The sequence below is a fragment of the Lichenostomus cassidix genome, chromosome 4A (assembly GCF_008360975.1).
Source record: "Lichenostomus cassidix isolate B80296 chromosome 4A, HeHo_3.0, whole genome shotgun sequence".
NCBI lineage: Eukaryota > Metazoa > Chordata > Aves > Passeriformes > Meliphagidae > Lichenostomus > Lichenostomus cassidix.
The window spans coordinates 3,635,193-3,648,881 of NC_139485.1; the positions used below are offsets into that span (position 1 = coordinate 3,635,193).

The 13,689-nt window shown below is 54.7% G+C and overlaps 1 protein-coding gene across 2 annotated transcripts in view; it reads left to right on the forward strand.

The window, feature by feature from the left end:
* The first annotated feature begins 1,008 nt into the window (after window positions 1-1,008).
* Window positions 1,009-13,689, forward strand: part of LOC146437309 (gamma-aminobutyric acid receptor subunit gamma-4) — a 37,035-nt gene continuing 24,354 nt past the window's right edge. For both annotated transcript variants that reach the window (XR_014852180.1, XM_085060107.1), the window contains exons 1-3: window positions 1,009-1,152; window positions 6,463-6,611; window positions 6,814-6,881. Coding sequence is in view for 1 of the 2 variants with exons in the window: in XM_085060107.1 (XP_084916233.1) it covers window positions 1,097-1,152; window positions 6,463-6,611; window positions 6,814-6,881 (273 nt within the window). In the remaining variant the exon portion in view is untranslated. The remainder of the gene's footprint in view (window positions 1,153-6,462; window positions 6,612-6,813; window positions 6,882-13,689) is intronic.

The window sequence follows — 13,689 nt, forward strand, 5'->3', positions numbered from 1 at the left end:
CTGGGACTGGAAAAGGAATCTCCCTGCCCTGAACAAACAAAGCAGCACCAGCATGCTGCAGATGGGGAGCAGAGGAGCGATTTGGCCATGCTGGTGTGGGGAAAGCTGTGAGAGGTCCAGGAGCGAGAGAGTCAGCTCTCAGAACCAGGGATGTTCCCACTCCCATCTGGAGGAGGTGGATTTGCCATCGTTATTATCAGAGCTCCAGGGGATGCAGGACCAGGCCTCTCTGGTGACCTCAGCCTGTAACCTGATGACAAAGGACCATTATTGGTACCTCGTGTGGGTCTAACAAAGTTTATTCTCAGCAGCTCTCACCCAAAGCTCACCAAGAAGGAATCTGTTACTCCTGTTTGCAAGTCAGATGCCAGCAGGGTAAAGAAATGCCCGAGTGCAGCTTGGCAAGCCGTGAAGGCAGAGAGCGACAGGCTGGGAACCCACAGCCCACCCGCGATCCCCAGCTGTCCCACAGCTCCTCCCCACGCACCCTCCTGGCTCTTTTTGCGGGACAGCAGCCCCAACAGGTGGGAAAGGACCCTCTCCCGGCTGCATCTCACTGGCAGCTCAGCCCAGCGGGGCCTGACGCCTTGCGTAATTTAGCAATAATTACCCACTCTTTCTTTTTTTAGCCAAACACCCCAACTGTTGTGCATGGGAAGAAGGAAAAAAAAAAAAAGAAAAAAAAAAGGCAAGTATTAAGAGAAATCAAACGCCTTGTTACGCAGAGGGGGAGCGAGAGCTCCTCGCACCAGCTGACGATGCTCGCTCCCCGGCAGCGCGGCTCCGGCAGATGCGCGGGTGCCTCTCGGCGCGCCCCCCCGCCGGCGCTCAGCCCCGGGGGTGCGGGGGAGGCCGGCCCTGCGCGGGGAGCCAGGAGCCGCTGCGCGCCCCTCCCCGCCGCGCACCGGAGAAGAGATGCCCAACTTTGCGGTGCGCGGCCGGCGGCGCGGAGCGCGGGGCGGCGGCGGGGCCGGAGCGCGGCGCAGCGGGCAGCGGGGGGGCCCCGTCGCCGCCCCCGGCCCGGCCCCGCGCTGAGCCCCGCCGGGCGGGAGCACGGCCGCCGCCGCCCCCCGGGGCCGCCGCTCGCCTCGCAGAGATGCCCGGGACGGTGCTGCTGCTCTGCCTGGCCCTCGGGCCGGTCCTGCGCGCCAGGTGAGCCCCCCGCCCGCCGGGACGCCCCCTCCCCGCCTCAGTTTCCCCGTCGGGGCGATGGGAGGGGAGGGGGTCGGGGTCGCGGCGCCTCTCCCCGCGCTCGCCACCGCGGCTTCGGCGGGGCTTCGGGCACCTCCGTGCCTCCGGCCGTTCCTGCCGCCCGGCCCCGAGGCAGGAGCGGGTCCCGTCGCGGCAGCACCGAGTGCCCGCACGTCCCTTGCACCCCGAGCTCCCCCTTCGCATGCCGGAATCGAGAGGATAGCCCGTTTCCCACTCTGCCATCACCTCGCTGGCTGATCCTGCCGGGGGCTCAGACCCTGCCGGGGGTGCCCGGAGCAGGACCGGAGGGAGCTCGGCACCTCCGGGGAGCTCCATCCATCAGCGGGGCATTTCCACGTGCAGTCGGGCTGGGTGGGAAGAGCTCGCGTCCCCTTCCCTGCACTCCCTGCCCTGGCCCCCCGAAGGGCGCAGCAGCCTGGCAGGGGGAGGGCAACGCGGGCTCCTGCCTTGCTCCACAGGTTGGCCCCAGGTGCCGGCTCTGGGTGCCGGCTGGGAGCCCGATGCCAGCCCGATGCCAGCCCGATGCCAGCCCGATGCCAGCCCGATGCCCCCAGCGCGCTGGGCGAGGAGGCGAGCGGAGGCAGGGGCGGGCAGGTGACAGTTCTTTTCCAGGGCCAGCCGTTCGTAGCGCTTTTTTGTAAACAGCGATGAAAGGGCCCACGCAAAAGGGGTTTTCAAGTTTCTTTTTTCTTTTTTTTTCTTTTTTTTTTTTTTTTTTTTTTTACAATTCCTATCCCTGCTGATGAGTTTAATGGCTAGATGGGGAAAGAACATGTTGTCAGCAGATTGTTACCCCCAGGGCTTGGGGGAAGAGGGATTTTACTGGCTGAAGCTAATTGGCAGAATAAGCCGCCTTAAAGCCGATCAAATCCCATTACAGATGCAGTCAGGGACAGGGAGCATGATTCCTGCCACTAATGGTCTGCCGTGCCAATGCTTCCCGAGCCCGGGTGTGGGCACAAAGTCCATCCCTGCCGTGGTCCTCCGTGGCTTGGCCTTCCCAGGGTCGGGGAGCAAGAGCTGCCCCACGGCTCATGCTCTGACACCCAGTCTATCCCCTGCCCTGACACCAAACCTCCCAGGAGAAGATCAATGCAGGTGCCTGGGGGCATTGGAGGGCTGAGGGGGGGATGGATCCGTGGTGGTCCCAGTTCCTGTGCCCCACTGTCCCTGAAGTGCATTGCCACGAGCCCTGCATTTTGAGAGGGTGAGTTGTAAGCAGCAGATCACGTGGAAGAGCAATTAAATCATGTATTCCCATACCCTTGAGCAGGAAGTTCACTCCATGGCTGGCCCAGCTTGCCTTCTGCCCAGTCCCTCAAGTCTGCCTCTACCCTGAGCCCTGCAGTGCCAGGGGCAGTGGCTGTGGATGTTGGGGGGTGGGCATGATGGGGTGGGAGAGGAATCCTGTGAGAGAAGAAAAAGGGAAAGTTATATCAGGGTCTTGCTCTGCATTCCCTGCATCTTTCCTGGGGGTAGTCGTGGACGATGAGTCTCCTCTTCCCCACTCCTCCTGGTTGGTGCTGGGGTGAGCAGCTATGTCCAGGTGCTGCATGTGTGAGCTCTTCTCACGGTACAAGCAGCAAGACCTTTCCTTTCCCCTGGTGCTTTGTGCCAGGTGACTCAGCACTCCCCACATGGTCCCCCCAGCACAGAGGCTTTTTCACCAACATTTCCCAGGGCACTGCCTCAGCTTGGACCAAGGCACCCAACTTTGAGCCCTGAAGGCAGGATCCCTGCACAGCATCACACCAGAATCTGGGCTTGGCAAGTGGCTGAAACTGTGCAGACTTGGCCACTGGGGCTTCATGGAGTGTGTAGTCAGAGGTAGAAAGACATGTGAAATGGGTAGGGGGCAGTTAGAGCCCCCTGTCCTTAAATCCTCAGCCTGTTTCTAGTTTAGAGGCATGTGCCTGAACATCCTTGTGCCTACAACCCTAGGAGGCATTGGGATGGGTGACTAGAAGGACACATTAGCATGTGGTAATTAGAATTGACCACAGTGCTTTTCAACCAAGGGAAATGTTGTTCTTGCATTTTGCTGCTCTCTTTTCCTTGGGAGCAGGGAAGCCTTTCAGCTGTGTTTGCAGCAGGGCTGGATACAGCCCCGGGATCTGCATCTGTGCTGAGAGGTTCCTGCCTCAGGGCCACCACCAGCTTGTGAATAATAGTGGGTGTGCATCCCAGTCAGGCACCACCAGCTGCCCCACCAGGCAAGGAGCAAAATTGTCTTCAAGGGCTCGCGGCACGTGTTGCTCTTCCCCTCCTCCTGCCAGGGGAAAACCTTGTCAGACAGCTTGGGCACTGGGGGAGGGAGCCAGCCGCCAGCTCTTCAGGTGACTTTCACTAGCAGTGTGTTTGGAAACCTCAGCCAAACAGGTGTCTGGTGAGGAAAATGGCATTAGGGAGCCAAGGCACGGCGCTGGCCTGCTGTAATGCCACGGCTTGCCCAGGGAGGATTGTCCAACCTCATCCGTGTGTGTGAGCACATCCAAAAAGACACCTCCCTGCCGTGCCAGCCTCCTGCTCTGGGCACCAGCGGGAGCTGCCATGGCCCCAACTGCATCTGTCAAGACCAGGGATTTCCTTGCAACGCCCCCAGTTCTGCCCTGCTGTCACCCCCCTGCCCACCTCCTGTCCACACTCTGGCTGTGTCCCAGCCCATGGTCCCTGCAGGAGGGCTCTGAGGAGGGTGTTCTGACATCTCAACGAGCAGAGGTGAGGAAACGTGACTCTGCCTTTCCCCCTGGCTGCACAGAGACATATGAGAACTGGCTGTCCCCTGTCACCAAGCCAGTCGCTTTGTGCCTGGAGATGGAGCCCAGGCCAGCGAGTGTTCACAGCACGTTGGGGATCTCTGCAGGTCTGCAGTGTGACATTTCCATTAGCAGGGGAGGAGGGGGATGCACATGGCACCTTAATACCTCTCCTCTGCAATAGATCTTGGGCTCTTCCCTTCTCAATTTCAAGTGGGGCCACCAGGAAGAGACACTGGGGAGGAGGCAGTGGCTTGCATAGGGCAGCATGAGAGTCACACTCTTGACCAGCAAGGGCTGGTGTGTATCTGTGTGTGCACAGACACTCAGAAAAAGCATATTTTCTCCAGCAAAAGCTGGCTTCCTTATGCTAAGATGGCTTAGTATGGTTTAGTCAGCCGGGATTAGCTGCATTAGCAAAACGCATGTTTTTGGTAGTGTCCCTGCATCTGTAATAGGGATGTGACTCCTGGAAATGCTACCCCGAGTCTTTGGGTGCTAATCAGTGACACTAAATGGGGGGAAACCAGAAGGCTGAGAGCAGAGCAAGCAGCCTGGGTTTGCACAGCCCCAAAAGGGATGTTTCAGACTCGGTGTAGCCTTATGTCCTGGGGGAACAGGATTTTTGGCAGGGCAGGGGGATGTGCAGAGTTCAGTGCTGACAGGTGACTTCAAGTAAGGTCAAGGGAACACTGAGATCAGGTTTCGGTGTGGCTGTTGGCACATTCCCAGAGGCAGCCCGCATCAGCCAAAGCGCTGGCAGCAAGGGAAAGCAGTTCCAATTGCTTTCCCCTGCCCTGAGCTGCGCCGCGGGCACACGTCCCTCTTTGTTTCTCTCAGGAGTGGGGCCAGCCCCCGATTTGAGCCCCGGTGGGCTCCCGGTGGACTCCCGGTGGTCCCTGTGCCTCCTGCAGCTGCCGGGTGGTGCAGAGCTCTGCTCGCCTGCGTTTCGGAGGCAACGCCACAGGCAGAGCCCGGCGAGAGCGCTCGGCGCTGCTGGGATGGGGAAGCGCATCCTGACAGCGTTGCTCAACGCTCCTTAAGCATCGTTAGGAAGTGCAGCGCAATCAGACAGGAAACAATGAGCTGATGTACCAACACCTAATGTGCGGCGGCAGGCAGCCAGCTGCGCGCAGCCCAGCCCTTGGCGGGGGACACGTCCCGGCGCCTGAGAGCTGCGGAGATGCTAAGAGTTTTAAAGTGATTGTGAAAGCGAGTTTTGTCCGGGCTTTTGGAAGAGGAGCAGCTGATAAAGCGGCCGCAACCTGTCCACTGAATGCTTTTTCTCCCACTCGGAGTGCCTCCGGCAGGCTGTGCGTCCCCAGGCGCTGGAGGGAGATGTGGATCCGTGGTGCCCGATTGCACCTCGGAGCTGCGAGGCTCCAGCTGGGAAGTGTCACCGCGGTGGCAGCTCCCGCTGCGAGACCCTTGCTGTCTCTGGAGCAGGTGACACGCTGACATGGCAGACGTCGAGGGGGGTGTGCCGGCGGTGGGAGCACTCGGCATCCTCTCCCGCATATGGCTGTGTCATTCTGGGGACAATCTTGTGAATGAGCTGCCCAGAGCAGCGGCAGGTGGTTAGAATTTCCCGGGTGACCATGTGGACCTAATCTAATTAGACGGTTTAGGAAAACTCCTTTAGGAAAAGGGAGGAGTGCGAGAGGTTTAGAGAGGGCAGATTTGAAAGGCAGCGAGAGAAGCTGTTGCTATGTGGATCATGTCCAGAGGAGGATGGATACAAGCTTTCCTTGCCTGGCTTGGAACTGGGAGATTGGGAAGATGGGACATCTTTAAATGGGAGCTCACGCCAAAGGCTGGGGAGGAAGGGCTGGCGAGTGCAGGGAATGGGTTGTGGCAGGTCTTGGCCTGGAGGCAGAGGAGTTTGCATAAGGCTTTAATTTCTGAGGATCTGTGCAGGGCAGATGGCTGGATTCCTGGCATGTCAGACGTGCACAATGCCTGCATGGCAGTGTTAGGACCTCTTTTCTCCGAAATGCTTTTATTGTAAATGCCTCGCTCCCCAAAACCCCTGTTTTGTCTGTCTCCTTCCTCAAAGTGCCTGCCTCAGGTGTCAGCAGCAGGCAGAGTGGTGGAGGTATCTGAGGTTAACAGGCAGCTCTGGGAGCAGGAGCTGCTGGCAGCAGGAGTGGGATGAGCAGGGAGGCAGGGAGAGCAGGGCCTGGCTCCCACACCTCGGGGATGAGCTCCAAAGGGAACTCAGGAGGAGGTGGAGCACCCCATGCCTGCTAGTCTTTACCACTGCTGGCAAGGCCACTGTGTGTCTGGTGACCCTGAAGTGAGCAAAGGTGACAGGTGAGCTGTGTCTTCTCAGCAGTGTGGCTGAGAGAAGATCCCTGAGCTCCTCATGCTCTGCCTTTTAGCTGCACTGCATCCTCCTCCTTGGGTATCTCTGAAACACAGCTGTTCCCCTGCTGCCAGGGAGTGCTGGAGAGCTGCCACAGCCATGTCACTGCCCTTTGTATCTCCTCTCCAGGTGTGAGAGCACAGAGGAATACGACTACGATTACCTCAGCATCAATAAAACCTGGGTCCTCACCCCCAAGGCACAGGAGACTGATGCCACACAGATCCTCAACTCGCTGCTCAAGAACTATGACAACAAGCTGAGGCCTGACATTGGCAGTAAGTGTCCCCTGAAGCTCCCTGTGTCCATGAGTGGTGGCCTGGTCTGGCTCTGTCTTGTGTTTTCCATGCTTTGGTGACTGCTGTGGTTGGGATTTTTGTTGCAATAAGGCCATGCCCATCCCAGACGTTCCCCTTGTTTTCATCCCTCTGCAAATGCTCCGGGCCCAGCTTATCAGTCCCTGTTTTGTTGTCTTTCCAGTCAAGCCCACGTTCATTGATGTGGATATCTACGTGAACAGCATCGGGCCGGTGTCTGTCATCCAGATGGTGAGTGCTGGCGTGGCTGCAGGCTCGTGGTGTCCCCTCCCTGTGACAGGGGCTGGCCCAGCGCTGCTGGCACCTTGTGTCATGCTGGCAGACATGCTGTGAGAGTGGTGTTGGCACGAGAGGAGGTTTCTCTTCCCTTGGGAAGAGGCTCTCTGACCTGCTGGGAGCTGGAGCTGGACAGAGTTGACTGCTATCCCTGAGCAAGGTCCTAACTTGAGCTCAGCAACCCTTCCATGCTGCAGAGCACAGGGAGGGCGATGATGGTGCTCTTTGCTCTCTGCTGGCAGTGAGTGCACAGACACTTCTGCCTGCTGCTTTGCCCTCTCCTCCCTGGGAAGTGTGTGGGCAGCAGGATACTTGGGGCAGGGTTGAACCAGGGCAGCGTGTTCCAGCAGGAGAGGTACCTGGAGATGGTTTCCATGGCAGCGTGAAGCTTGGGTGGCCTGGCCTGGCCTGTGGTGCTGGGCAAGGGGAAAGCAGAGGCCTCAGCTCCAACGTTGCTTCTTCATAGCATAACACCTTAGAGAGATGCCACCACAACTGTGACAATTTCTCCTCATGGCACAGGACCCAGCAGTACCTCAGTACCAAGAGCTGTGGAAACACTTAACAGAGACAGTCTTTGATCTGGAGAGCAGCTGTTGACTACTTATTTTTCACAGAAAACTTCCATTATTATTATTATTATTATTATTATTACTATTATTATTTTCCCTGCAGTCATCTTTTTTCTCTTTTCTAGCGAGGACCAAACCTGACTACTGTCAGGTTTTGAAAGACTTCTCCAGTCCACTGGACAGTGGAGTGGAGAGGACAAAGGAGAAGTACAGCCAGGACAATTTAGCTTTTCTTGTTTCTCTCAATGCAAAACAGAGCAGGAATAAAACCAGCCCCCTTAAACTGAAAAAAAAAAAAAAAATGAAGTTCCCAGGATGGGCATGTTATTTTTAGTTTCCAAAGTACAAAATATCCAAGGAACAGACCCCTCTGGGAATGGAGGGATGGTACAGTAGCTGTAGTACCAGTTCCACTCCGAGGAGCATTTGAAGCAGCCCTTCTGGCCAGCCACCACTGAGGATGTGCCCCCAAGCAGCTCCTGCTCACGAGCCACCAGATGGGCACCTGGCTGGGCACTCGATCAGGGCACCATCAGGAGACCCAGCAGGGATGACCTCGAGGCTCAAAATTTCCTTGCATTGTTCCAGCGTGCCAGGCTTGAGGAGAAGAAGCACAGCCCGAGCTGTGTGGATGTCACTCCCAGCTGCCAGCACGTGCCACAAGCCCCTCCATCCCACAGGGGTGTGAAGGCAAAGTGACACAAGAGCAGCAGTGCAGGGGCTGGGTGTACTGAGCCCTCCAGGCACTGCTGTGCTGCAGGCAGAGCACAAGGGTCAGCTTATAGGGGGCTGCTCTACATGCTCTGCACTGCCTGAGGATGAGCTAGGAAACCCCCACAAAACACATCCTCACTCCTCTCTCCCTTCAGCCCTTTGCAGCCCTGCTGGAAGCTCTGCTCCCCTCGCTGTCACAGCAGCACTGCAGATCCGTGCAGGTGGCAGCGGCAGAGAGTGGTTTCTAAAATCCACTCTGCATCCAGAGTTCATCTCTCCTCCTAAGCAGGGATACTGCTGCTAGGCTGGTTTCCTAAGAAACACAGCTTATGCCATGGTGATGGGGATGTGAGAACGTTCGTACGTCCATCCCAGTCTTGCAGGATTTTGGATCTGCTGGGCTAATACCAGCCATATATGGCTGCAGGTACAGGAGCTGCAGGCATGTTCAGCATCTTTGGGATTTTGGGGAAAACAAGATGCGAGGCAGTGACAACAGCCACCTCCACCAAGGGGAAAAGCTGTTGTGTGAACTCAATCCTTACTAGAAACCAGGGAATCATGTGGGAGAGCTGAACCCATGTGTTTAGCTCTTTCTAAGTGTCAGCAGGAGGTTTTGCTCTTCATTTTGCTCCACAACTGCACAGGACCCCCGGGGGTCCCAGCACACAGGGGTGTGAAGGTGGAATTGCCAACATCTGCAGAGCTGTGCTGGGGAAACTGCTGATCTACCCACCTGCAGCCTTCCCACCCAAGGGAGGGATTGCTGTTTGTGGGAATGGCATGGTCAAGAGCTGCTCAGGCAGGGAGGAAACTGCTCAGTGTGGACAATTGAGGGTAATGTTGCAGAAGTGGCAGCTGGCTGTGCTGTCTCTCTGAAGTGCCTTGGTGCTGCCAGTCCAGGGGTCTCTGCAGGGTCCCAACAGTCATCTGTGATCTGGAGACACCTCCCTCTGACACCCCAAGTAGACTCTCTATGGACATCTCTCCTTCCTTGTCCCCTTGGGTAACTTTCTAAGCTTGAATTTGTGATGCCCTTGAACTTTAAAACCTTTTCCCATGAGATTCTGAGGTGATATCAAAGGTACTGAGGGCAGCTAGACCCAGGTCTGAAAGCCTCAGATTTCTGCTGTCTGTACTCTGAGTACTTCCCCCTGGTGATGGGAGAGACTCCATCCTGCTGTATTGTCTCCCAAATCAAGAGGAAAGGGCAGTGACAAAGCTGCCACAGTGTCACCTCTAGACTTGGCTGCTTCACCCACTTGTGTTTGTTTGCTTTTCCATGCTGATGCAGTGAATTAAGTCACTCTGTGGGTCGTGCCAGCCCCTGGCAGGCTGGCATCAAACACATGATAGATGGTCTTTGCTGGGGACATGTCATTCCCACTCTGTCCCTCTTGATACAGTTTCTCCCAACCTGAGAACCTCTGCCCTCTCCCAGCTGCCAGGCCCATCCCTCGTGCCTCATCTTGCCTTCTTCCCAGACACAACCTGAGGAAATGCACATTTCCAACGGAAGGGAATTTGTCTCAGAGCTAGATCTCTCTTGAGCCCATGGTGACATTTCACTCTGCCACAGACAGAGAGGCTTGTGTAGGCTGGAAGGTCCACTGGAGGGGAAATGTCCCATTGATCTCTTTTAGGTGCATTGCCATGACAGCACCTTACGTAAATATTTCTCTCTCACATAGACTGTGTAGAAGACAAAAAACCAAGTTCTGCTTTCAGGAGATATAGCAGCATTACTGTGGCTGTTAGCTTGGACCAGTGTGGCCTATAAATCTGCAGCTGAAGACTCCAGCATGGCTTGACATGCTGCTGGAGTCGAAGGCTCCAACTTGTGCAATCTAATTTCAATACTGGTCTCCTGCTCAGCCTCAAAGGGTTAATGACTGCCTGCTGTCTTCATGCTGGTGATGCTCTGTCAGGGATTGGAAGCTGGCCCTGCACAGCCACTGCCCAGCCTCCAAATGATAAATCATGTCAGGATACAAAACTGATTCCGGTCCTTAAAAATGAATAGGTGATTTGAAAATGCCCCGTGCTGGGTGTGAATTCTGCGTCTCCCTCATCAATCACTTGTCATAAATAACATTAACATTCAGGAGTCAGCAGAAGGTGGGCAGGTTGGGAGCGGGAAGAAATGTAAAGTGATTTCCTGATATCTTTTGTACACCAGAATGACAGTTTTGTTTCCTGTTTAGGGGCTGAGCAGGTTTTACATTCTCTCCTCTCTGGGCAAAGGACCCTGCATGCTCTCCAAGCCAAAATGTGGCAGTAACCAGAAACAGAGCTAGAAGATGCTTAAATAGGAAGTGGGACAGGGCTTGGCTGAGGGGGAAAAGCGGGACCATCAGTTCCCACAGCTGTTGGTTCCAGTCACTGCATGGGCTGGGATTTCCTCATGAGTCTCTGGTGGGATTGGGGCACTTGGTGCTTCTCAGGGTGGTGGGAAGCTGTGTTTGCACCATCAGGGGAGGGATGCACTGGGCCACGAGCCCCTCCAGAGCTCTGGCTGCTATTGAGAGCTGGCCAGCAGCCCCTCGAGCCAAATGAGTTATTTCCCATAGTGCTGCAGCTTTCCAAGTTGTGTCCTGGAGTTGGATGTCCAATTAGATTCCCATTAACACAGTTTTGAGGTGTCCTTGGCTTATCAGAAGCTCAGCCTGGTGCGAAGACCCACCTTGGTTCTCCGAGGTGCCAGGGAGGGCTGCAGCAGAGGAGGCTTTGGGTTCAAATTTTTTGCTGACTGGTTGTTTGCTGGAGGGATTTGCTCCTGGTTTTGTTTTGTAATGGCTTTATTGCTATAGATTATAGCTTTAACTGGTGTCAAGGGCACCTAGAGCTCTGGATCACCTTCCTTTAGGGATGCTTAACTCTCAGGAAATGATGCTGTAGAAGTAAAGCAGGTGCCAGCTATTGGGGCTGAGTGTCTTTCAGTCCTGAGGATGTCCCTGAAGTGTCCATGAGGGACAGCACGGGTGAGAGGGGGGAAAGTGCTTCTGTTCTGAGCTCAGGGATGGAGCAAGTCCTGCCCAGAGCTTCTCAGATCCCTCCCAGAGGTCAGAGCTGAATGTCCTTTTCTTCTTTCCTTGCACAAAACCAAGTGTGAGGCTCGAGGAGCCAAACACTGAGAGCATGGCCCAGGCACAGTGGTAACCTCCTGCTCAAGGTGGATGGAGATGTTTCAGTCATCAGGGACTGTCTTGCTTACCTGCTCCAGGTGTCTGGGGTCAGAGGCACTGCAGTAAGGGCTAGTTTAGGTGCTGAGGACTCCTGTTTGCCATGTGTGAGAAGATGCCCTTGTGTGCCAAATTTTGTGGCAAAACATGATGACAGCTGTTCTGCTGGTGTTGTACACCACCTCAATCTCATTAGCTCATGTTAATAAAGATGGGAAGAGCAAAACAGGCCTCCATCATTCACCAGGGGCCAGATTCTGCTGTCTCAGAAGTGCCTGTGATTTCCAGGGGATAAGGCTAAGCTCCTGTCTCAATTATTACAGCAAATTGTTTTCCTATCTCTGCCTGTGAGTGGGGGGCTGGAACCTGAAGAGGGTGATATGTCCAAACACAAGTGCTGCCTGTTTTCCCCTTCCCTCTCTAGGAAGGAGGAGCTGCACACTATTAAATTCATAATGTTCTGCTTGGCTACATTAGTTACCATGCAACACACTCACGAAATTGAGGGTGAAGAACATATTTTCCCACATCTGGAGTACTGCAGAAAACATTTAATAGATTTGCATGTAGGGTGCATTTGTGAAAAAACTGTGAAAAGGGGGGAGGGAGGGAAGAAGGAAATGTGTATTCGTTATCAGCTGATGAATAATTAACTTACAAACATTGTCTTGTTAAATATAAATTAAATCCTCATTTGACACACTTTATAATTTAGAAGTATAAGCCCAGCATGAATGAAGAGAACTCCCCACTGACTTCTTTCATGTAAATCCCGAGGAGGCAGGGAGGGAGGCTTGGCTTTCAAAGTTAAAGCTGACAAGGGGTAGTGGTTAGGAAGGTGACAGAGGGCTTGGGGACCTCGGGCACTTCATCTTTGCTCGTGGGGAGATGGCTGAGTGGGGCAGGGAGGCAGTGGGTGTCTGCAGATCCCTCTTCCTAGTATTGCTTCTCCCTGCTCGGAGCTGAGCTGCCGGATAGTGGCTCTGGGGGTGAAATCCCCGCCGATGTTGCCTTATTGCAGTGCAGTGAGGCAGCAGCTGCTTGTGAGCGGCTGAGCTGCCCCAGCAGTAGGGCAGAGATCCCAGAGACAGGAGCAGGGCTCTGCGGGGCTAAGCCACCCTCCTGGAGAGCTCCGAGGCTGTGCAAGCACAGCCACATCCCCAGCAGTGGTGGCTGTGCCCTGTTGGAAGGCACTAGGTGTGACAGCCCTGGGTGTCAGCCCCGCTCTCCTGCTGCAAGGTTTGGTTTAATTCCTTCCTTTCTTCCTACTAGATGGGGAAACCAAGACCAGTAATAATTGTCTGGCTCTGAGGAACACTTAAGTCTTGATTATACTTAGCTTTGGCTGCTTTGGAATAAGTAGGAAGGGAATGAATTGAAAATGGCACGCTGTTTAAAATGCTTGACTGTGTTCCTCTGGAGCACAAGATAAGCCTATAGGTAAAGGAAATATGCTACCTCCCCCCTTCTTTCCCGATAATAATAGACTCCAGCAGTTGCACAGCACTTCTCAACTGAAAGGACTTAAAAATCCTTCACAAATCGTCTGTCTGGGAGGCAGCAGCCCAGATGCACCCACTTTAGGGTGGATGGCAGTGCTGAAAGCACACTGCAGTGCTCTGCCGAGGATTGCACACTCTCCTTGGCCTGCCTCGTGTGCAGCGAGAGTTGGTCATCAACATAAATCTGGTGACGTTCTGCAGGACACTTAAGCAATGAGCCAGGTTGGGTTTTGGTCCCCAATAACAACGTATATCACAGGAATTTAAAGTGTTGGGAAATGGGTATTGCTCACTCACGGCCCCAGTGCTTTTTCTGGCTGTTATTTTCCATGCCTGAGTGATGGCTCGGTGCTGCCGGAGCTGGTGCCGCATTTCTTACGTCTTCACAAACATTCATGTGCTCAGAGAGAGCTCACATCTCCTGATTCCTTGATGTTCAGGAGCAGTCAGTGCCCCTCATGCTGGTGTTCACATAGCAGTGAGGTCAGGGCAGCGGCTCTCCTCATGAAAAGTTTGTCCTTCCTGATGAAAAATCCCCCGAGGCCACGGAGGAATCACACACATCACGTATGACTTGTGGGAGAAACCATGGGCTGCAACAAAAGGGCTAATGAAATAAATAAGTTGTTCCCATCCTAAACATATCCCAAGAGCTTCCAGAAGTGTCAAAGTTTGCTTCCAAAACGGAAAAGAGCTGATTTATTCACTATGAATTATTCAGCCAGCTCCTTTTATTATCCAGAACATACACTAATCCCCTCCAGATATTTTCTGTGTGACATCCATGTTGGTA